Raw genomic sequence first — 23942 nt, forward strand, 5'->3', positions numbered from 1 at the left:
GCCGAGCTGGGTCATCTACTTCGCACTTCTGACTGAAGATTGTTGCAAATGTCTCAGCCTTATCTTTTACTCGGTGTGCTGGGCTCCTCTGTAATTGAGGATGGGGATATTTTGGAGCCTTCTCCTCAACTGAGTAGTTTGATTGTCCACCACCATTCATGGCTGAATGTGGCAGGACTACAGAGCTTAAGTCTGATCCATTGGTTGTTGGACCACTCAGCTCGGTCTATTACTTGCTGTTGGCCAAAATTGATAGGGAAAGAACACTGGCAGGGATGATGGCAGAGCAGTAATGGCTGGAATTTCTGGAAAGAATTCAGAAGGCACAGGACATATGCATCCTAAAGAGGAAGACGTAGTCTAAAAAAAGATGACATAACTGTAGCTAACAAGATAAGTCAAAGCCAACATAAAAGCCAAAGAGAGGGTATATAATAGAGCAAAAAATAGTGGGAAGTTAGAAAATTGGGAAGGTTATTAAAAACAAACAGAAGGCAACCAAAAAGTCATTAAGGAGGTAAAGATAGAAAACATAAGTAAGCTAGCCAATAATACTAAAGAGGATACCAAAAGTTTCTTCAGATACATAATGTGTAAAAGAGATGGGAGAGTGGATGTTGGACTGCAGGAAAACAATACTGAAGAGGTAGCATTGGGGGAACAACAAAATGGCAGATGAACTGAATAAGTAGTTTGCGTCAGTCTTTACTGTGGAAAACACCAGCAGTATGGTGGAAGTTCTTGGAAAACTGAAAGGTCTGAAGGTAGATAAGTCACCTGCACCTACAATATACATCCAAGAGTCTGAAAGAGGTGGCTGAAGAGATCGTGGAGGTATTAGTAATGGTCTTTCAAGAATTGTTAAATTCTGGAATGGTTCTGGGGGACTGGAAAATTGCAACTGTCACTCCACTCTTCAAGAAGGGAGAGAGGCAGAAGAAAGGAAACTATGGCTAGTTAGTCTAACCTCAGTGGTAGGGATGATGTTGGAATCGATAATTAAGGATGAGGTCTCAGGGTACTTGGAGGCACATGATAAAATTGACCTTAGTCAGCATAGTTTCCTCAAGGGAAAATCTTGTCTGACAGATCTGTTGGAATTCTTTGAAGAAATAACAAGAAGGATAGACAAAGGAGAATTGGTTGATGATGTATACTTGGATTTTCAGAAGGCCTTTGACAAGATGCCACACGTGAGGCTGCTTAACAAGCTATTAGTCTATGTAATTGCAGGAAAGATTCTAGCATGGATAGAGCATTCACTGATTGGCAGGAGGCAAAGAGTGGGAATAAAGGGAGCCTTTTCTGGCTGGCTGCCAGTGACTAGAGGTGGTCCACTGTGGTCTGTGTTAGGACCAACTATTTTTACATTATATGTCAATGATTTGGATGATGGAATTGATGGCTTTGTAGCAGTTATCAGCCAATATGAAATTAGGTGGAGGAGAGGGAAGTAGAGAGGCTACAGAAGGATTAGGAGAATGGGTAAAGAAATGGCAGGTGAAATATAGTGTTGTGAAGTGTATGGTCATGCACTTTGGTAGAAGAAATGAAAGGGTTGACTATTTTCTAAATGGAGAGAAAATACAATAAACTGAGGTGCAAAGGGACTTGGGAGTCCTTGTGCAGGATTCCCTAAAGGTTAATTTGCAGGTTGAGTCTGTGGCGAGGAAGGCAAATGCGAAGTTATCATTCATTTTAAGAGGACTAGAATATAAAAACAAGGATGTAATGTTGAGACTTTATAAGGTACTAGTGAGGCCTCACTTGGGGTATTGTTGGCAGGTTTGGGCCCCTTGTCTTTGAAAAGATGTGTTAAAACTGGAGAGGATTCAAAGGTGGTTCATGAAAATTATTTCAGGATTGAATGGCTTGTCACGTGAAGAGCGTCTGATGCCTCTGGAGCTGTATTCACTAGAATTCAGAAGAATGACGGGTGACCTCTTCAAAACCTATTGAACAGTGAAAGGCCTTGATAGAGTGGATGTGGGGAGGATGTTTCATGTGGTGATAGGGTCTCAGACCAGAGGACACAGCCTCAGAATAGAGGGGCATCTTTTGGAACTGAGGTGAGGAGGAATTTCTTTAGCCAGAGAGTGGTGAATCTGTGGAATTCTTTGCCACAGGCAGCTGTGGAGGCCAAGTCTTTATGTATATTTAAGGCAGAGTTTGGTAGATTCTCAATTGCTCAGGGCATGAGGAGAGATCAGAAGAAGGTAGAAGACTGGAGCTGAAAGGAAAATTGGATCAGCCATGATGAAATGGCGGAGCAGACTCGATGGGCCAAATGGCCACTTTCTGCTCCTCTGGGCATGGAATAAGTCCAAGTCTTTCAGCCCTACTCTCAGTTGTGAGAACAGATTAGAAAAGGATGCACCTCTTAACAAGCCAACCCTAAACTGGCAATCTAACTCAATGGGGGTCTGTGCAGAAGCTACTGGTAGTTTTCTGTGATGAACTGTAGGGATGGAATATTCTGAATAACATCTGAACCTTATAGGAAACCAGAGAATGCTCACCATACACTCAGGTCACATTTGTGGAAAATTGCTTTGTTTCTCAATACTGAGAAGCCTCATTTTATTCTGTTCAGAAATCCTTTGGAAGATAAAATCTGGAAAGCTGTTCTCCTTGCTGCTGAGAGAAACAGTAATGCAAGTTTGCTCATGAGCCGTGAATCAGGTTATTCTGCCTGAGGATATTTGGTTGATACCAGTGTCCACCTGCAATCATTCACTCTGGCATGATCACACTCTCCTACTCTTCCTCCATGTCCCAGCAATGGCCTACTGATTATGGATTTTCCAAATAGAAACATAGAAAATAGGTGCAGGAGTAGGCCATTCAGCCCTTTGAGCCTGCACTGCCATTCAGAATGATCATGGCTGATCATCCAACTCAGAACCCTGTACCTGCTTTCTCTCCATACCCCCGATCCCTTTAGCCACAAGGGCCATATCTAACTTCCTCTTAAATATAGCCAATGAACCAGCCTCAACTGTTTCCTGTGGCAGAGAATTCCACAGATTCACCACTCTCTGTGTGAAGAAGTTTTTCCTCATCTCGGTCCTAAAAGGCTTCCCCTTTATCCTTAAACTGTGACCCCTCGTTCTGGACTTCCCCAACATCGGAAACAATCTTCCTGCATCTAGCCTGTTCAATCCCTTTAGAATTTTATACGTTTCAATAAGATCCCCCCTCAATCTTCTAAATTCCAGTGAGTATAAGCCTAGTCGATCCAGTCTTTCTTCATATGAAAGTCCTGCCATCCCAGGAATCAATCTGGTGAACTTTTGGAAATTTCCTTTTGGAAGTTAAAATTGCATTTGGTTCTACTGTTTCCAGGCTGGGCATTCCAAATTATAATGCCTTGTTCACCTGTCTAGATTCAGACCGTATGGCCTGACATTAAAGTGGAACATTTTCCTTCATGGGACTCATTTTCACTTCAGAAATCATTCATTGGCTGAGAATTGACTGCTGCTCAGCACTAGATGGGCTGAAAGGCCTGTTTTTGTGCTGCAGTGCTCTATGACGATTGAAACCTGAGATTGATGGTACTCTGTTATTTAATGAAATTCTGGTATGTGCAACTCTGTCCCACCCATTTCCAATGAGCCTACCAGCCAACAGGAGGAAACCAGAGCACCATGGGGTCACATGGAGAATGTACAAATTTCACAGAGGTTGTACTGGAGGTCATGATTTAAACAGGATCACTGGAATTGTTTAAATCTGGGGGATTTTCATGTAACTCAATAATTCCCACAACTAAAAACATAATGGAGATGAAAACAACTGAAGAAGAAATCTTTAATGGAATAAAAAGAGCAGAACTTGATAAACTGCAAAAGGGGAAATAGTTTTTGCTTATGAAGTCAATTTGTGATGTGCTTTCAGCTGAAGTCCAGCAGCATTCAGTGGAATACAAGCGAGGCGAAATGGCCAGACTAAGGGATCAACTGGTGGTTGCTTTTAGGCAACAAATGGAGATCCGTCACAACCTCATGGAGCTTGAAAATACCAACATGGAGCTTCACATTGACACCTCCAGACATCTGCTAACTATAGCTGAGTGAGTTCAACTGACATCTTAACCATGTCGTCAAGCCTCAAACTGTGCCAGTGGTTTGGATTTTGCAGCATGTTAACAAATAATGTGAAAAAGGATCTGGTGTTTTCCCCATGTAGATGATGAATAAACACTTTTCAGGAGTCCAGCTGGGTACATGCATCGATTTTAACTGACGTTTTGATGACGAACTCTGCCATCTTCATCAGGACTGATGCCTGAGTGTGGCTAGTCCAGTGGTATTCAGATCCCATCATCCATCCTTCCTGATTGGTTAGTCTTCATCCATCGGGCTTCTGCTCTCCCACCTTGTTTACAATTGACTTTCAGTTCCTGCTTAGAGTGAGACCTTCAACTTTGTCAAAATTCTTTTCCTCTAGTTTTATTTGAATGGCCTCCTTCACCAGGTGGTCCCAAAAGCCATTGGCACAGTATAGTAGTTTTGTGCCATCGAAGTCAATCCAGTAGCCATTGCAAATGAAATGTTCTGCTGCCACCAATTTCTCTGGGTAACCCAAATGGATTCATCTCCTGTGCTCCTTGATGCGTGTCTCAACCGTGCGTCCCATCTGCTCCTCCATATTTACAGGGAGTCCTGCAAACACCAGCCATCCTGAGTCCCAGGTCATCTTTGACCTGCGTAAGCTGAGCTTTGAGCTTCCTGACAGGCTTGTGGATGGTATTAATCCATTATTTGATCAGGATGCTGTCGATCAATCCAAAAACCATGGATATATGTATAGGAAGACAGGCAGTAGCGATGGGTTTCTCCTCGTTGTTGGGTTTCCTGGTTTTTCTGTTGGTCCTTTTGACGGTCAGATTGATTTTCTTCACCTTGTAGCCATTCTGCAGGAATGTTGTGCATAATCATCTTATTTCCTTGTGGAGACTGCCCGGGTCTGAAATAGTTTTCTCACAGTTAATCAAAGTAGAAAGAACTACTCTACACTGGGAGGCGTGATGGTGGCTGTTATTGTTGAGGTGTAAGTCCATGTGAGTGGGTTTTCTGATAGATGCCATGTCTGTGGTTACCATCTGGTTTCCGTCGTATTAGAATATCCAGGAACGGGAGGCAGTCATTCTTCTCCATATTGATTTATGTTGAATGTTTGGATGTATACTGTTCAGATGGTCGTGGAACTATTGGACCTCCTGGTGAACGAAGCCATTGCAATAAAACCAGAGGAAAAGAATTTTAACAAAGTTGAGAGTCTCACTCTAAGTAAGAACTGGAATTCGTTTGTATACAGGGTGGGACAGTAGAAATCTGATTGGATGAGGACTAGCCAATCAGGAAGGACAGACTACAGGGGTCTGAATACCACCGGACTAGACATGCCCAGGCATTATCCCTGATGAAGATGGCAGAGTTTGTCAGCGAAACATGTTAAAATTGATATCTGTACCCAGCTGGATGCCTGAGAAGAATTTAACAAATAATGTGTTTATTTATCTCATATGATTAATGCCCCTATGTATGTGCAATTACAAGTTAAATTATCCTATGTTATGGCAGCTTTTTCCACTGGTTGGGAAGTTCACTGGAACGTATAATGTCAAATATCATCAGGCTATTTAGTTGTAGGAGCTTGTGCACTAGTCACTAAGATCCCACAGTTTAAAGATGTACCGGTTCGTAGGCTAATTGATCATCATAAATTGTCTCATGATGGGGCTAGGGTTAAATTGAAGAGCTTATTCCATGCTGTAACTCAATAAATAATCACTAAGATCTTTGCTAATTAATAATTAACCCCATTTATCTATCATCTCTCAATATTTTTTAAACGTCTGATTAACAAATACTGCCTCCACCTTTTATTTCTGCAGCCTTTTAACAACAAAAATTATGGGATAACCTTGAAAGAAAAGGCACTTGTAGCTGCTGCCTTCTCTGCCTCTTCTTTCTTAGGCACACAAAGTGTCAGGTGCTGAGTGTTTGAATCTTTTACGTCGTCTGCTGTGATTGCTGCATTGAGTCCTGTACTCTAGCTTATCACCATTAAACAGCTTTAGAACTCGCCTAAACCATGCATCTTCACACAAAGTCTGTGATGGGGCTTTTATTCTTTTGAGTTTCATGTTATGTCTGAATGACACTAGGGCTGTGAGAACAATCTGTGACGATGACTAACTTTCAGTCAAAAGCTCAGCTGTGTTTCAAACCCACAGAAAGCTGTTGCCTGCTGATTGGGATAATTTTGCTGTCAATACGGAAGATGAATTGAAAGTGTATTATTCCCACTGCAGTGGAAGTATTCGATGAGCTGCGTGGGCAGCCAATTTGGCAGGAAGGCAGTTGAAGTCACAGCAGTAGAAACCTCAACCCACAGTATATGCTGATTATGATTACACAGTCTTTTAAGAGAACTGTTTCTGCCATTATTCAAATATCTTGGATGTTGCTTCCCTGATTATTTCAGTTCTAACATTGAATCTGTATTTTGTAGTAAATAATGTTTCACCTGTAAATCAACATCAGTTCCACTATGTCCATTACCTTCAAAAAACTATAAAAAATATTTAAAATGTTTTTTCTAGTCCACGTTATACCATTGGTTTCCTGTAATCTTGCTTGCATTCAGTTTGGTGATTATCTAATGGGGTGATATGGCCAGGTCATATTACACATGATGTGGTCAATGTTACTTGTACAGTCGTACTGTGCAGGGTGAATTTCTACCCGATAAAGAGTTCAAAATCATTTGCGTTGTTTGACTGAAGTTTCACATGAGGGCCAGAAACAAGTTATTTTGTCTATAATTATTAGTAGGAGGCCATCCTCTTAAGTTTCTTGCATTTTAAAGTTAAATCTTACTATTTGCAGTTGTAGCAATAGACTTGCTTCCTGCCACTGATCTTGCTCTTCCCTGTGGACATAATCTTCAGCATCTTCCTAATACACCCTGAATCTCCCCACTAAATCCCTTGTTGCTGCACCTCTTCCTCAGCCCCTTAACACTATCCTCTCACCTGCTCTAACCTTATACCAAGAACCTCACAGTAACACCAACCATGTGCTCAGGGATGATCATAACTACAAAATACCTTAAAGTACTTTTCTAAATAGGCAAACTACGAGGGGTGATTGATAAGCTTGTGACCTAAGGTAGAAGGAGTCAATTTTAGAAAATCTAGCACATTTATTTTTCAACATAGTCCCTTCCTATACTTACACACATAGTCCAGTGATCGTGAAGCATATGGACCTTGGACCTCCAGAATGTGTGCACAGCAGGGGTGATTGATAAGTTTGTAGCCTAAGGTAGAAGGAGATGAGTAATACAGCTCTCGTTACATGCACATGCTGGTCAACTTTCTTTAAGTGATAGTACAGAAAATTTGAAGTTAACAACTCATTGGGGTGATTGATAAGTTCGTGGTCAAAGGTAGAAGGAGATGAGTTATTAACTTCAAACTTTCTGCATAATCACTCAAAGAGTTGACCTGCATGTGCACGTAACGAGAGCTGTATAACTCATCTCCTTCTACCTTAGACCACGAACTTATCAATCACCCCCCCGAATATGCAAACCCAAGCCATTTAATTAAAAAAGCTCAAAAATTAGCTTTTTTCATAAAATGATATACAAAAGTTTGTAAAATAATGCACAAAATGAATGAAATCCTTTTGAAGATTAATCTTCAAATTAACCAACAAAGGAATTTAATAATGTTTTGATTTCACGTAGGTGTGTGTTGGAAGTATATTTTAGTATTTGCAATATAGAATTTCACAGCGAATTGAGGTAATGGATATGTGTGATGCTCCTTGCATTCTTTGAATTGACTTGGAAGAATCAATTATTATGAAGCAAACCATCAGATTTTTGTTAAGGAATGTTCTGATTGTAATGCAAAATATCTATGGGCATGAGATAAAACTTGTCGCTAGTGACATCAGGCGAACTTTTCCTAGTTTGTGGTGGTGCAGGAGGGCTCTCATTTATAAAGTCTCAAAGGTTTACAGTTTATAAACTTTGAACCAGTCGTTTTGCCAGCTTTGTCCTTATCTTCAGCTTTAACCTTTTATCCAGATTACCCTTTTAAAGATGTGGTTCCTTTTGATTGACCCAAGCACAGAGACATTTCCTGTCATATTAAATAAGGATTGATTTACATGTACAACCAGGACCAACCATGATTTCTAGCCAAGGCCACAATCCTGCAGTATTGGGGGCGGTACAAACTTAGTATCCTTTCAGAGTACTGCATGTAGCAGCAGGATGCTGTATGTAGCACATGCTTGGTGTACAGGAAGGCGGTGAATTCCAATTTTGATGCACATCAATTACGTTGTAACTTTTACAATTATTTCAAATGACTGCATTTTGGTGTTTTTGATGTAAAGTTGTATAGCTGGATTTGAGCCACTATAATACGTGAGGGTTGGGGAGTGTACCTGCATTGAGAAATTGAAGACCTGCTTGCTTATTGGGATTTTGGGAGGTAAAGAAACACCGTCAAAGTTACACTTTTCCAATGTTCGTTTCAGAAGCACAGCTTTGACTTTTGAACCATGCTTATATCTATCTATACAATTAGAAATTTGCTATGGAGGGCTGAGGGCAGGGAACACTTCTTCACACATAATGAATTGAAATTTTGGAACATTTTAACAAAAAAAATGTTAAGGTTAGCTCAAATGATTTAAAAAAGATAAACAAGGGCATGAAGAGAGATGAAGTCAAAACATGCTGGTGACGTGATCCAGCCATATTCTAAGAATAAGCTCAAATGACGCCAAAGTTTATTGTTTCTTCAGGATCTAACAGGAGCGACTTAGTTTATTTTGTAAAGTTTTTCCATAATATTTGAATAATATTGTAAATGCATTGTTTGAATAAGCATTCTTTATTTGGTTAAGTAATTCATTACAGGTTATATGTAAAATTACATTAATTGTATAACGACACGATGCTACCACGTCATACACACATGCCTTGCTTAAAAGTAAAAATGAAGTTTGATTCATATTCCAAACTCCCTTGTTTTTCTTCCAATTAGTTTTATGTTTTGGAGTTGGAAAACATAACAGTAGTGACGATGTATCTTTTAAAGTGAACCCGAGACAACTGCCTACTTATTGAAGCGCAGTGGGACATTTGAGTTAAAAATAAAGTAACACACACAAAATGCTGGAGGAACTTAGCAGGCCAGGCAGCATCTATGGAAAAGAGTAAATAGTTGACATTTCGTGCCGAGACCCTTCATCAGGATGGGAAAAATAAAGCACACCGAGATGTTCAAGTTTAAAAAAAAAGCAGTATATCTTTGGAAAGGAAAGAGAGAACATTGTTGAGTTAAAAAAGGCAACAAATAGACAAATTCATGGGCTCATAAACAGTGAGGGCTGCGTGATACTAATTAGTTCATTTTTTAATAAGATTATTTTATACAATGTGGAACAGACCCTTCCAGACTTACAAGTCACCTCATCCAGCAACACACCTATTTGACCCTTAGTCTAATCATGGAACAATTTACAATGACCAAAGTCCAAGGATGACCAAGTACATCCTTGGACTTTGGGAGGAAACTGGAGCACCAGGAGGAAATCCATGTGGTCATGGTAAGAACATGCAAACTCCTTACAGACAGCAGTAGGAATTGAACCTGGGTTACCTGTACTGTAAAGCACTGTGCTACCAATACGCTACTGTGCCGCCCCTCATAATGGACCTAATGATGCACTAAGAGATCATTTGGCTTTTGAATCTTACAAGAAAACATTCAAAAATGGCTCCCAACTGAAGCACAATTTACATTTAAAAGAGCAGTTAAAATCACTGTATCAATGGAAACAGCAGACAGAAACACAACTGAGTTGCAGTCAGGAATGAAAGTGAGAGTGAACAAAATTGCAATGTCTAAACAGAAACCAGCCTGGCCGAACAAATTGTGTTACTATTGTGGTAAGGGCTTACAAATAGCAGACCAATGCAGGTTTAAATGCAATACTTGCATTTAACAAACAATAGACAAGCAATATGGTTTATACCGGAGTGAAAGGCAAAGTAAGTAAAATAGAATCAAACTCTGGCTCAACTGTTCCAGTCATTCCACAAAATTATTTTGATGGCATTTCAACGATACTGAACTGAAGCCTGCAGTCATCCAACTAAGAATTTATACTGGAGAAAAGACAGTTCCTGTGGGAATAACATTCGTAACAGTGAAATACAACAACCAACTAGCCACATTGGGCGTATGTGGTAAAAACAGGAGAGTCAGCATCATCGGGGTGTGATTGGCTGAGTCAACTACAACTTAATGGAGATGAATCCACCATTTGCCTGGAAAATCCCCTGCAACAGGGTCAACTGCAAGTGAATTAAGAAAGGTACTGGATGATGACACAGCATCATTAAGGTCGGCACTGGAAAACTCAAACATATCAAGGGTAAAATAGTGCTAAATGAAAATGCCACACCCAAGTTTTACAAAGCCCGTCCGGTCTCTTATACCATCCATGATAAAGTAACCAATGAGCTCACTCACAATGGAGGCCGAAAGAATTCTTGAGTGGAGCCCTTAGGCAATGCCAGTGGTTGCAGTAGCCAAGAATAATAGGTCTGTCAGGATCTGTGGTGATTTTAAGGTCACCATCAACCCAGTACAGGAAGTAGATCAATACCCTCTGCCCAAGTTAGAGGATATCTTTGCAAATCTTTTTGGAGGAAAACACTTCTGAAAAGTGGATTTAGCTGAGTCCTACTTACAGATGGAGATGGAAGAGGAGTCCAAAGTGTTTTCACCATAAACACTCCCAAAGGGCTTTATACTATACTATAATAGGTTTATTTTTGGAGTAGCATCTGCACCTGCACTCTGGCAGAAAGCCATGGGCCAGGTGCTGCAAGGCTGTCCAAGCACTCAGTGCAGCCGGGATGACATCATTGTCACCGGTAAGGATGACAAGGAACATCTCCAAAATCTCAAGATTGCATTTAGAAAAAGGATGTATCACAGTTGTGGTCCTTTTTAGGATTTGTCAATTCAATGACAGGTTCCTTCCAAAACTGGCCACTGTGCTCCACCCCTTCAACTCATTACTACAGATCAGGAAGAAATGGCAATGCACAAAGCGGTGTGAGGTGGCTTTTAAAAAGTAAAGGAAATGCTGACACCAGACACCATACTCACACATTGTGATCCACGTCATCCAGTGAGGCTTGCCAACATGCCCAGGAGAAAGGTGGCCAGAGCTGTCGGAACCACTTCCTGCAGTCCCAGACTCAACTCCTACAACCACCACGGAGGAGTCCCCAGAACCTGAGATTGTTTCGCAGATCCCCCTCATCAGGAAAGAAGTTATCACACAAGAGTAAGAAAGCTTCCACAGCAATTAAATCTTTAGGCCAGAATGGAACAACTTAAAATTTACTATGCTGTGGATGTCTTTATAGTAGTTGCCTCTCTCTCTCTCTATGTATATATACACACACACATATATCAAGTTGAGATGCATTCATTATTGAGTTGGAGTTATGGGTTTATAGCTATGCAGAGAGGAGTGTTGTGTATTTAGTATTTCAATGATATTTGAGTAATATTGTAAATATATTGTTTGAGTAAGTGTTCTTTGTTTGATTAAATAATGAATTATGGATTATATGTAAAAATATGTGAATTGCATATGTCATGATACTTCCACGTCATACACGTGCTCCTCACTTAAAAGTAAAAATGAAAAAATGAAACTATTATACATACACGATCTGGACTCCCTTGTTTTTATTTTGATTAGTTTCAGGTTTTTGGAGTTACAAAATACAACAGCACATCAGCAGCCTTTGCAGATTGCAGAATATTTTCCTGCAGGATACTGAGAATATTGCCACACAGGTCTGACAAGCCATACAGGTCTCCTCTAGACTATAAATGCTGAACCTGACAGGAGGGCCCATTAAAGCTTTATTAACTATTACTCGTATCGGAGTTGTCATCTTTGTTGCTTTATATCATTCCTCACTACAATCGTATGTGGCCTCCAGGATATGAAATCTATGCCCTACAGGGGAGGCAAATGCAGACGTGTATGGATACATCATAGTCATTATGTTTGGCGTTGACAGGACTGTGTCCTTTGAATGCTCCCATTGATTCCTATTTTATTGCAGAATTAAATTGTCATTGTGGTCTTCCATATAATATACTTGATGACATTTCAGAAAGAGAGTAGCTTGTCTTTTTTATTGCTGTGTAAAATATTGTTTTATATATATTTTATATAATGGAAGTAACAATGATAATAAGGTGATCAAATGCATCATAGAATAATTTAGATATAGAAAATCTATATTGACACAGGACCCTGACAGCTGCTATCACTGACAAGCATTGACCTAATGCAATTTCAATTGTGTTAAATATTCATTGAACATTGTAATCTGTGCTAATTTGATAACTATAGCAACTGAATTTGAGAGGTTGAGCATCTTCGACTGCTGCAGTTGAAGATTCCCACCTGCTTCAAAAGGGCATCAATTGTACTGGTGCCAAGAAGAGCTGAGTGAACTGCCTCATCATGTAACACCCAGTAGCACCCACATCTACTGTAATGAAGTGCCTTGAAAGGATTGTCATGGCTAGAATTATCTCCTGCCTGTGCAAGGACCTGGACCCACTGCAAATTGCCTACTGCCCACAAATTGCAATCTCACTGACTGTCCTCTGGGTCTTAGACCACCTGGACAACTGCCTACATCAGGTTGAAGTTTATTGATAACAGGTCAACGTTCATCACCATCATCCCCTCAATATTAATCCAAACTTCAAACTCTGCGCCTTTGTAACTCCCTCTGAACCTCTCTCTAAACTGGATCCTTGCCTTCCTTATGGGGAGACCACAGTTCATACAGATTGGAAATAACACCTCCTCCTCGCCAACATACCCCGAGGATGTGCGCTTAGCCCACCGCTCTACTCTCTCAATATTCATGATTGTTTGACTGGGCACAACTCTAACACCATCTATAAATTTGCCAATGACACATCTGTTTGCAGAATCTCAGATGATATCGATGAAATTTACAGTAGTGAGATAGATCAACTGATTGAGTGTTGTCACAATAACAATGCGCTCATCGTCAACAAGATAAAGGAAGTGATTGTGGACGTCAGGAAGATGAGGTCCGGAGAACATATGCCAGTCCTCAGCAAGGGGTCAGCAGTGGAAAGGGTGGGCAGCTTGAAGTTCCTGGACAGCAGCATCTCAGAGAATCTATCCTGGGCCCAACATATTCGTGCAATTACAAAGAAGGCTAAACTGCATGAGGAGTTTGAGGGGATATGGTATATCACCAAAGACTTTAGCAAACCATGAAAAAAGTTTGGACTGGCTGCAATCTGTATGGAGGCTCCAGTGCACAGGATCGAAGAAAAAAAGGTACAGATGGTTGTAGACCCAGCCAGCTCCATCACAGACACAAACTTCCCCACCATTGAGGAAATCGTTAAAAGGTGGTCCTCTAAAAGGTAGCATCCATTATTAAGGACCCTCACCATCCAGGACATGCTCTTTTCTCTTTGCTACCATCAAGGAGGAAGTACAGGAGCTTGAAGACACACACTCAGCACTTTAGGAATATCGTCTTCTCCTCTGCTATCAGATTCCTGAACGCGTGAACATTACTTACTATTTTGCTTTCTTTCTGTACTATTTTAAAATACTTTGTATTGTAACTTAAGGTAACTTCTTATGAGCTGTATTGTGCTGCTGTTGCAAAACAACACATTTCATGGCATATTTCAGTGAAAATAAACCTGGTTCTGATATAATTAACCATATTGATGCAGAATAGAGGCGACTGGAAAGTAGTTTTAAAAATGTACTTGACTTTTTTTTAAACTAGGCTGCATGGCTTAAAAATTAACCTGTGCACAAAAGTATGTGCTAAACTGGTCGTGTACACACAGTGCCGGTGCTGTTCAGATGTGATTTTTGTGCGTACACCTCATGCAAAGGCTTGAGCGATTGGGAGGTGTCGATCATAATGCATGTTAGGTGCAGGTCATCCCCAGACACCCTGCAAAAACTAACCAGTGCTGTTTGACATGGAACTCATATTAATTGATGAAGAGATGCAAACTCACTCCAAGCACAGCTGACGTCTGGGAATATGGCTTGGCAATAACTCGAGCAGTACAGACACATTAAAAATGTTTGGCATGCCGACTTAGCTGTTTCTGTGCAAGCGATGATGCTGAATGAGCACAAACATAGGAACCATGTCTCTGCAGGGGTTCCCTTCACGGAGCGATCCAGTTGGAAAACGTGCTCTGTAATGATCACGTTAGTATTGGAATAGAATGAAAATTCAGATGGTTCATGTGGGCAGCCAAATCACGACTGCTCTCTGAGCAAGTGCTTTTCCTCATCTCCTCTTTGTGTCTTGTGTCAAAAATACTTAATCTGTAAATATTTAATTGTCCAGTCCTTGAGCAATCACAAACTTCTCCAAATCTTATTTATTTTTTGTACACATCTATTGAACCTTCTCTCAACTTTCATTGTTCCAGGGACAACAATCCCAACTTCCCTAGGCTTTCCCTGTGACTTAGTCCCTCATCTTTTCACTCTCTGTTGGACGTTTAAGTCCTTTCTGGCAACCAGAGATGAAAGCAATACTTAATGCTTTACCTCTCTGTGCTTATTCTCTATACTACCCCAGGTTCTCGATAATGCTAGCTTCCCAACTACTACACTCTACTCATCATGTCCTTCCCTATCAAGGATTAATGTACATGTACTGAGTACAGGAGTTGGGATGTTATTACTGAGTACCGGAGTTGGGATGTTATTACTGAGTACAGGAGTTGGGATGTTATTATTGAGTACAGGAGTTGGGATGTTATTACTGAGTACAGGAGTTGGGATGTTATTACTGAGTACCGGAGTTGGGATGTTATTACTGAGTACAGGAGTTGGGATGTTATTATTGAGTACAGGAGTTGGGATGTTATTACTGAGTACCGGAGTTGGGATGTTATTACTGAGTACAGGAGTTGGGATGTTATTACTGAGTACCGGAGTTGGGATGTTATTACTGAGTACCAGAGTTGGGATGTTATTACTGAGTACCGGAGTTGGGATGTTATTATTGAGTACAGGAGTTGGGATGTTATTACTGAGTACCAGAGTTGGGATGTTATTACTGAGTACAGGAGTTGGGATGTTATTACTGAGTACCAGAGTTGGGATGTTATTACTGAGTACCAGAGTTGGGATGTTATTACTGAGTACAGGAGTTGGGATGTTATTACTGAGTACCGGAGTTGGGATGTTATTATTGAGTACAGGAGTTGGGATGTTATTACTGAGTACCGGAGTTGGGATGTTATTACTGAGTACCGGAGTTGGGATGTTATTATTGAGTACAGGAGTTGGGATGTTATTACTGAGTACAGGAGTTGGGATGTTATTATTGAGTACAGGAGTTGGGATGTTATTACTGAGTACAGGAGTTGGGATGTTATTACTGAGTACCGGAGTTGGGATGTTATTACTGAGTACAGGAGTTGGGATGTTATTATTGAGTACCGGAGTTGGGATGTTATTACTGAGTACAGGAGTTGGGATGTTATTATTGAGTACCGGAGTTGGGATGTTATTACTGAGTACAGGAGTTGGGATGTTATTATTGAGTACAGGAGTTGGGATGTTACTACTGAGTACTGGAGTTGGGATGTTATTATTGAGTACAGGAGTTGGGATGTTATTACTGAGTACCGGAGTTGGGATGTTATTATTGAGTACCGGAGTTGGGATGTTATTACTGAGTACAGGAGTTGGGATGTTATTACTGAGTACCGGAGTTGGGATGTTATTATTGAGTACCAGAGTTGGGATGTTATTACTGAGTACAGGAGTTGGGATGTTATTATTGAGTACCGGAGTTGGGATGTTATTACTGAGTACAGGAGTTGGGATGTTACTACTGAGTACCGGAGTTGGGATGTTATTACTGAGTACAGGAGTTGGGATGTTATTATTGAATTTGTATAAGACATTGTTGAGGCCTTACTTGGATATTGTGTGCAGTTCCAGTCACCTACCTACAGGAAAGATTTCAATAAGACAAGGATGTTGCTGGAATTTGAGGACCTGAGGTAGAAGGAAAGGATAAATAGATTAGGACTGGATTCCCTGAAGTGTTGGAGAGTTAGGATTTGATAGAAGTATATGCAATTATGAGGGGTATAGATTGGGTAAATGCAAGCAGGATTTTCCCACTGAGGTTGGGTGAGACTAGAACTAGAAGTCATAGGTTAAGGATGAAAGGTGAAATATTTAAGGGCAATATGAGGGGATTTTCTTCATTCAGAGGGTGGTGAGAGTGTGGAATGGGCTGTCAGTGGAAGTGAAGGATGCACATTCAATTCCAGCATTTAAGAGAAGTTTGGATAGGTATATGGATGGGAGGGGTATGGTTCAGATCAATAAGACTAGGCAGAATAATAATTCAGCACAGAATGGATGAGCCAATCAGCCTGTTTCTGTGCTGTAATGCTGTAAGACTCTATGACTCTACTCTCATATTCCTCTGTTTCCACAAACGGTTTGTAAATCCTCCTCTTCTCGAATTGGGGGCATACATGACTGCAAATTTGCGGTTCATTTATCAGCTTCAGCCATCTGGATTGTGAAATTCAAGGCATCAGGGACCTTACTCTCTAAAGGCATAGGTAAATGTTTTGACGTCTGCTTGTATAAGGTTACTGTTTCCTTTCACAAGTGATTTTCATAACCTTAGAATCTGAATGCATTAACCTTCAGGCAGATGGAGGTAGATATGTGACTGTTCTCTACCACTCCCTCCCCCTCAACCTTCTGCCTCTCCTTCTCCAGCCATCTTTGTAAGGGTGACTTCCACTTTGTCTTCTTCACCTCCAGTGGACCCACAATAAACTCACACCCAGATCTGTAACTCCAGCCTTTAGCTCTTTACAGGTGGCAAGATTTCCTCCAATTCAGTCACTAACAAACCTGAACGTTATCGGACGTGTACAGGTATGGGCTCATCGGGCCTGTCTACCTCTGCAGGGCCCACACTGAGGAAGATGTATTCTTTAAATTAGTTTCACAATCTAAGCGTGACTTGGATTGATGTTAGTCCTGTGTGCTCCACACGGTTTGTTTACGCATACATTCTGTGCATGGAGTGAGCGATTATTGATTGTTCTCATGGAAAGGCCCGATCACATTTATCAGTTGATTGTTTTACAATCCAATCATTTAGGAGGTTAAAAATGTGCTCTGAATGACTGAGCTTGCGGGTCCTGGCTAGTTTAAGGTGATCTGCTTCACAAGTAATCTGTTTTAATAATGTAGTCCTCAACTTACAAATGTTTGTGTGTCAAGAGACCTGGACGAGGTTGGTGTGGACCCAGACGCTGGGGTATCTGAAGCAAGGGTCGAGACACAACATCAAACTGGATCAGGAACTGAGCACAAAACAAACACTTGATAATATCACTAGTAGGGCTTATGATTGAGCACTGAGGCTCAGATCAGGTGCTCTTTAAATACTCAGTTCTTGGCGCTCAAAACATGACTGTCAATTAGCAGGACCATCCTGAACCCTAAAAAGGGACCATGCCAGCTCTCCATGCACCAGAGAGTTATTAGAGCAGCTAAATCCCAAAAGCTGGTGTGATTGGGAGTGTCTCGTATGTTTGATTCACAATTTCTAATCAAAAATGCCATTTTCTCTTGGAGTTGCTGTGTTTACCTTACGAGTTTATTTTTCAATATTACAGATATCGCTTCACTCTCTCCCCAAAAGGAATGTGTAGTTCCAAAATGCCCATAAAGCACTTTGCCGAGCCTTTTTGATTAACAAGATTCTGCCTACTGAGGCAGGTAAGTTGAGGGATGCCTGCAGAAACCAATTGATTTTTGTGTTCTTCTTTAGCTGGGAAAGGGAGAAAACAAACCGTTCTGGGAAGTGGTGGAGGAAGAAGTGGAGCGAGGTACCTGATAAAGACCATGAAGGGGAGGAGCAGGAAGCCAGACTAATGGACGAGTCAGATATGACTGAACCGCTGGAGGTGACAGTGGCACGGGAGGAAATCGGCATGCTGCTAAGCGAGCAGCAGAAAACGGCAGCACTCAAGGTGAGGACCACCTGTAATGGGAGATGACAGGAGAATCTTTTAACTGAATTATTATAATAAAGCACAGGGGAATTCTATGTGGAAGACTGGCACTTAAAACACGTAAATAATATTAAATCTTAGGTACATAAAACACAGTGGATTGCCTGGAATCTGTACTTTTTCACTTAGAGTCAGACAGCACGGAAACCAGCCCTTCGGCCCACTGAGTCTATGCTGTTCATTAAGCACTTAAGGAATAAGCAGTTGACATTTTGGGCCAAGATTCTTCATCAGAATCTGACAAAGGGTTTTGGCCTGAAACACTGACTGTAAATACCTATCCATAGGTGCTGCCTGACCTGCTGAGTTCCTCCAGCATCTTGTTCAAAGTACATTTGTTATCAAAGAATGTGTAAATTATACAATCTTGAGACTTGTTTGCTCACGGGTAGCCACAAAGCAAGAAACCTAAAAGAATCCAATTAAAGAAAAAAAAAGACCAATACCCAACATTCAAGAGAAAGAGAAAAAACACAAATCATGCAAACAATTGAAGCGAACAGCGACAATCCAAAACAAACATTGAGTCCTCGGATCTGAGCCCTGGAGCAGCCCAGAGTAGGCCCAAAGACTCGCCTATCAGTTCATCATATTAGCAGGCATAGAGCACAACAGCAGACATCCCACCCTGCAAAAACTCATTTCAGGGAGGTAGCACCCCCACTCCCTGAAACCGATATCCACTCCCCCCAGTCGACCTCTGAAGGTGTATGTAATACACCTTTAGTGATTTTGTGATTTTGTCTAATCTGTAAACCAAGTTGGGTATAAGCAGAAAATGTGACATTAAAATATAAACTTGTATTATCATGGAGTCGTTTTTTATTCTATTACAGCTTTAAGCAAGTCTACAGGGAGTTTGGCCTCATCACGTAGGACATCAATAGAGTAGCTCCTTCGCAGCTCGCCAGCTAGTTTAAATAACGTTAGCTATGCTAATGAACAAATGACAACTGTTAAACTCACCTGAACATGTCTTTTACATTTTAACCCACCATGGGCAATAGAAAAGTCACTGTTGCAAACAGTGCAGCGAGCAACACTGTCATTATTTTTGAGGTTGACTGTAAAGCCCGCCCACAGAGAAAACTGATAGGTCTACTTAGCACGAAGAGAGACCAATCAGGATGCTCCCTCTCCCTCTCAAAACAATAGATCCGGGATACTGTATATAATTTGCAGGCGTCAGGGAGCCACTATCAATGTACGGGAGACTCCCAGAACTTCCAGGACAGGTGGGAAGTCTGCAACAGCTGGGGCAGTCTTCATAGACCCAGCTTATAGAGCGAGAGGAGAGACCATCATGGAGAGCGAGTGAAATCGTCTCTTGCCCCGGATCCCAACACCCTGTGTTTTCAGTCTCTTTAGGCCGGCATTTAAATTGACCAAATGATGGACCAATTGAAAGGCTCTGGCGCCTTGGAGAGAGGGGTGAAGATCATGAAGAGTAAGCGAAATCAGCTCTTGCCCTCGATCCCAACACCTTGCCTTTTCAGTCCATCCGGGCCAGTATTTAAATTGACCAAATGACAGAACAGCAAAAGGCTCCGCCCTGGAGAGAAGAGTGAAAATTGTGGAGAGTGAGTGAAATCAGCTCTCATCGCTGATCTGGTCTTCTTTATCACGTGTCTCCAAACACCCACCCAGTTGGTATGTATGCTACTGATAGATGTTGAAGTCTCCCATCAGAGTACGTTCTGTGCCACTTACACCCACTTTGATTTTTCAAACTGATATTCACCAAGGAGGAAACCAATTCATCAATTGAGCTTTGTTAGTAGATGGTAATCAGCCAGTGGTTTCCTGGCCGCTGACCTGTGAGGTGTTATGGAAGTGTTGGGGACTGCCACCGCCATTCTCTTCTAAACCTTTGGCATAGTTCCTTCATGGCTGGTGTTCCTGTTTTGTAGGGCAACGGGACATAGTTTTAAATGCTCATGTATGTTACATGTAAATTATGATTCTGTGAAGATGACAACATTAGAATGTTGGCCAATCATTCTGCAGCCACTCTCCTGATTTTGATCCATTCCTCAAATATTAATAAAGAGCACTTGATTGGTGTGTCTCTGTCATGGTCGAATTTACTGCCTGAGCCAATGTAGAGTTGTCCACCCAGTTTTGTTTCTCTTGTACCTTATGGTAATTTGGAAACTTGAGTGGCCTTTTCAAAAGATCTGCAATCACATTTAAACCAGACACCAGGCAAGCATGGGTGGCTTCCAGATGAGTTTTTAAGGGTAGAGCTTCATGCTGGCCATTACTGATTCCTGGTTTTATTCCATACTTATTTAAAAACAGAATTTAAATTCCTCAGCTGCTATTTGTGATTTGTACTTATGCTCAGTATGATGAGTCTTGGTCTCTGGATTACCATTTCAATGATGTAAGCAGAGTGAGTACTGTGCCATTTGTTTCACTGTCAGTGAGAAGGTCATTATAGAGTATAGCAGCAGATCTCAAGGGTAAGTATTTGTTATATCAGGCGCATACCGACCCTAGAAGATAAATAAATGTTTTCATTTAGGAAAGGGTAAGTATTTGTTATATCAGGAGCATGCCATCTCTAAAAGATAAATAAATATTTGCATTTAGGAAAGTTGAGAAGCAGTTGAAAAGAATACCAGACTATTACCCCGACACCAAAATTTCAGTAGACACTATAATGAACGCAAACATTGTTGGCAGGACATCCACGAATAAACCCCAAGGGTACACATTCTGTTCATTGGCAATCAATTATTCATATATATACTTCCTAACTGCTTAATGTGGATAAAAAGTATGTGTCAGGGTGTAGAGTGAAGCCAATAATTGTATTTGTTTGTTTTGTTTCTTAGTGTGAGTTAGAGCAGAAGTTGGAGGAAATCAAGGCTAAAGTCTCAAAGATGGAGGATTTGCTACCAAAGTGCATCAGTAATAAGGAGCAGCAGGAGATCATGAGTTTGCTCTGTAAAGTTCATGAGCTGGAGGTGGACAATACCGAGATCCAGTCAGCTCTGCTGAGGAAAGAGAATATCCTCCAACAGAAAGACTTTGCTGTGCAGCGCTACGAACAACACCGATCACTCTGCAGTGAGATTATTCGGCAGCAGCAACAGCTGATAAATGGTACGGTAACAAATCACTTAGAATATTGGATGGAATATGATGCATATTAATTGTTACGTCCGGCTCACTGCAGCTGCAGTGGATGAATGCAGAGTTGAATCTATTCTGGCTCGTTTTAAATGAACCTCAATATTCTTCCTAAGGTTCAGAACCAAGGTTGGTGAAGTTCTCTAAATAAGCCCCAACCAGGAGTGTAAAATAGCTTCCACCACTTATATATTCCAGTTCCCTTTCAGTGCAGGTCAGCATTCCAATAATCTTTTAAATTCTGTTGTGTGTACTTATTGATTTAAAATGCCTTGAATTCTTGGAATACTGAATCCCTCTGTGTCTTGTGGTGCACTGGGCAGCAACCTTGCCATTGTCTGTTTTTTTTTTACGAGGCTGAGTTCCTAGCTTGACACTCAACCCAGCATGCATGAAAAGTATGCAAGGGGCTGGCTGGATTTGAACCCGGGACCACTTACCTCGAAGTCCAGTGCGGATGCCACTACACTACCGGATGACTACTGAATCTCTCTGGAGGCTCACAATTCCAGATATTCTTGCATATTCCTTATGACTGAGAATGACTCTCTCCCCTCTAGTTTTGAGTGACTGTTGATGTCTACTGTAGAAGGGGCAGGAGGTGTCTGATGGGTAGGTATTTTGTGAAGTAGAGTACTCCTGCTCTTTACATTGGATGTCTATGTACTGCAATTGCATGGATTTTTCTATGCTATTTGGAGTGTTCCTTCTTCAGTTTCAATGGCCATGGGGCCAAGATTACCAGGAGTCAGTTTTTTGGAGAGCTGAATATTTCATTATGTCCACCTGGTAATTTCTTCCCCTCACAGAGCATGGAATAGACTATTTTGGGCAGTTTTGTGTCAGGCTTGCTAAGCACATGGCCTCTCCAATGGAGACAACTAAGTGAGGTAGACTTCAGTGATAGGGATGTTGGCCTCAGAGAGAACACTGATACCATCCTTCCAGTAGACCCCGAGGATTTTGCGGAGGCCTCAGGACTGGTATTCTTTCCGTGGCTTGAAGTGTCTGCTGAAGGTAGATGTGAGTTTTGTGCTGGGTTTGATGTTCTTGATCTTCACTCTTCTCCTCAGTGACCTAATGGCTGTGCTGGTGGACTTAAAGGAATGGTAGTTTTCATCAGCAGTATTTGCTCCTGCCTTGTTAGAGCTGTCTCAGGTCTCACTGTAAACCTTCAATGTGGGAGGGTGGGTCTTAAAGAGATGGAGAAGTTGGTAGAAAACCATTGCCTTGCGGATGCTGAGTGCAATGTCCATTCTCTTGGATACTTCACTGAAGAAATAATGAGTGACTTGGAGGAGTTTGGTCTCTGAACAGGCAGAAACACTGACATTTGTCTGTGTACTGCAGCTTCACTACTGTGCTTATGATGACCTTGGTTCTGGAATGGAAATTGTACACTTGGCCCAAGTGAGGAGGTGGTCGAGGAGGACTCTGGAGCTAACTTTCCCTGTGTTAGACACCAAAGCGACTCTTCCGTAGTTGAAACATTTGGATTTGTTTCTGAAAGTTCATTCATAATTATGGTTACCCTAAGAACCTCTGGCATTCCATCTTTTCCAAATGTGGGTAAGGAAATTGTGGATTAGTGACTATCTTCACTCTGATTCAACAAAGAGATATGCACAGCACATCTGAGCAAGATACCTGATCTAAGGACTGGTTCCTGTTAAATTATCAGCCAAGGTTGTTAGCATTGCCCATACTATCTCGGGTCCTGATGACAGTTAGACTGAACACTGTCTAGTCTTCTCTATCATCTCCATCACCTGGCTCTAAAATACCAGTGTCCACTGAAATGATTGTTCTGACAATGTTAAAAGCAGTTCTTCCAAGGCAACATCTCACAAACAACCTGCCATCAGCTTTTAGCCAACAGTGCCCATAGCCAATGGATTAGCACCTATGGGGAGACTTGTGGTTGCTCTATCAAGAAGAACCATGACTGGTTTAACGAGAATGGCCAGGAGATCCAGGAGGGAGTTAACTGTAGATTTAAGGTATTCTGAGGTTGGAAGTGTCAGCGTGCCTCAAGTGAGAAGGATGACCTAAAGCAGAGGCTCAACAGAAAACCAGTGACTCAGTTTGGTAGACTTGGTTAGTATGATAGCTAACCCTTGGTATGGTAGAATTTGGTGGGGGGATTTATGAGAATGTGGGAGAATAAAAATATGGATTAATGTAGGAGTACTGAAAATGAATGTTTAAAGGTCAGTGTGCACTCAGTCTCAGGGCTTGTTTCCATGCTGTATCTCTCTGAGTCTGCTCTGACACGTCTTTTCTCAACCCCACTTTCCTGCTTTCTCCCTGTAATCCTTAACCCCTTTATCATTCAAGAACCTATCGATACCTGTCTTAAAATACACCAACTGATTTCGACTCCATAGCCTTCTCTGGTAACAAATTCCTCAGATTCATCATCATCTGGTTTTATTTTGGGCTGCGTCCTTGGTTCCAAAACTCTCCCACTAAAGGAAAAGTTCCCTCAATGTTCACTCTATCCATGCCTTGAAATATTCAGTAGGTTTGGATGAGATCCACCATCATTCTTCTAAACTCCATTGAGTAC

The 23942-nt window shown here is 41.3% G+C and overlaps 1 protein-coding gene across 4 annotated transcripts in view; it reads left to right on the forward strand.

Annotated features, from left to right (window-relative positions):
* Positions 1-23942, forward strand: part of LOC140735557 (kinesin-like protein KIF19) — a 173386-nt gene that overhangs the window by 81027 nt on the left and 68417 nt on the right. For all 4 annotated transcript variants that reach the window (XM_073060742.1, XM_073060743.1, XM_073060744.1 and 1 more), the window contains 3 exons: positions 3901-4075; positions 17992-18193; positions 21076-21346. In XM_073060742.1, coding sequence (XP_072916843.1) covers positions 3901-4075; positions 17992-18193; positions 21076-21346 — 648 coding nt within the window. The remainder of the gene's footprint in view (positions 1-3900; positions 4076-17991; positions 18194-21075; positions 21347-23942) is intronic.

The sequence above is a fragment of the Hemitrygon akajei genome, chromosome 11 (genome assembly GCF_048418815.1).
Source record: "Hemitrygon akajei chromosome 11, sHemAka1.3, whole genome shotgun sequence".
NCBI classification, from domain to species: Eukaryota; Metazoa; Chordata; class Chondrichthyes; order Myliobatiformes; family Dasyatidae; genus Hemitrygon; species Hemitrygon akajei.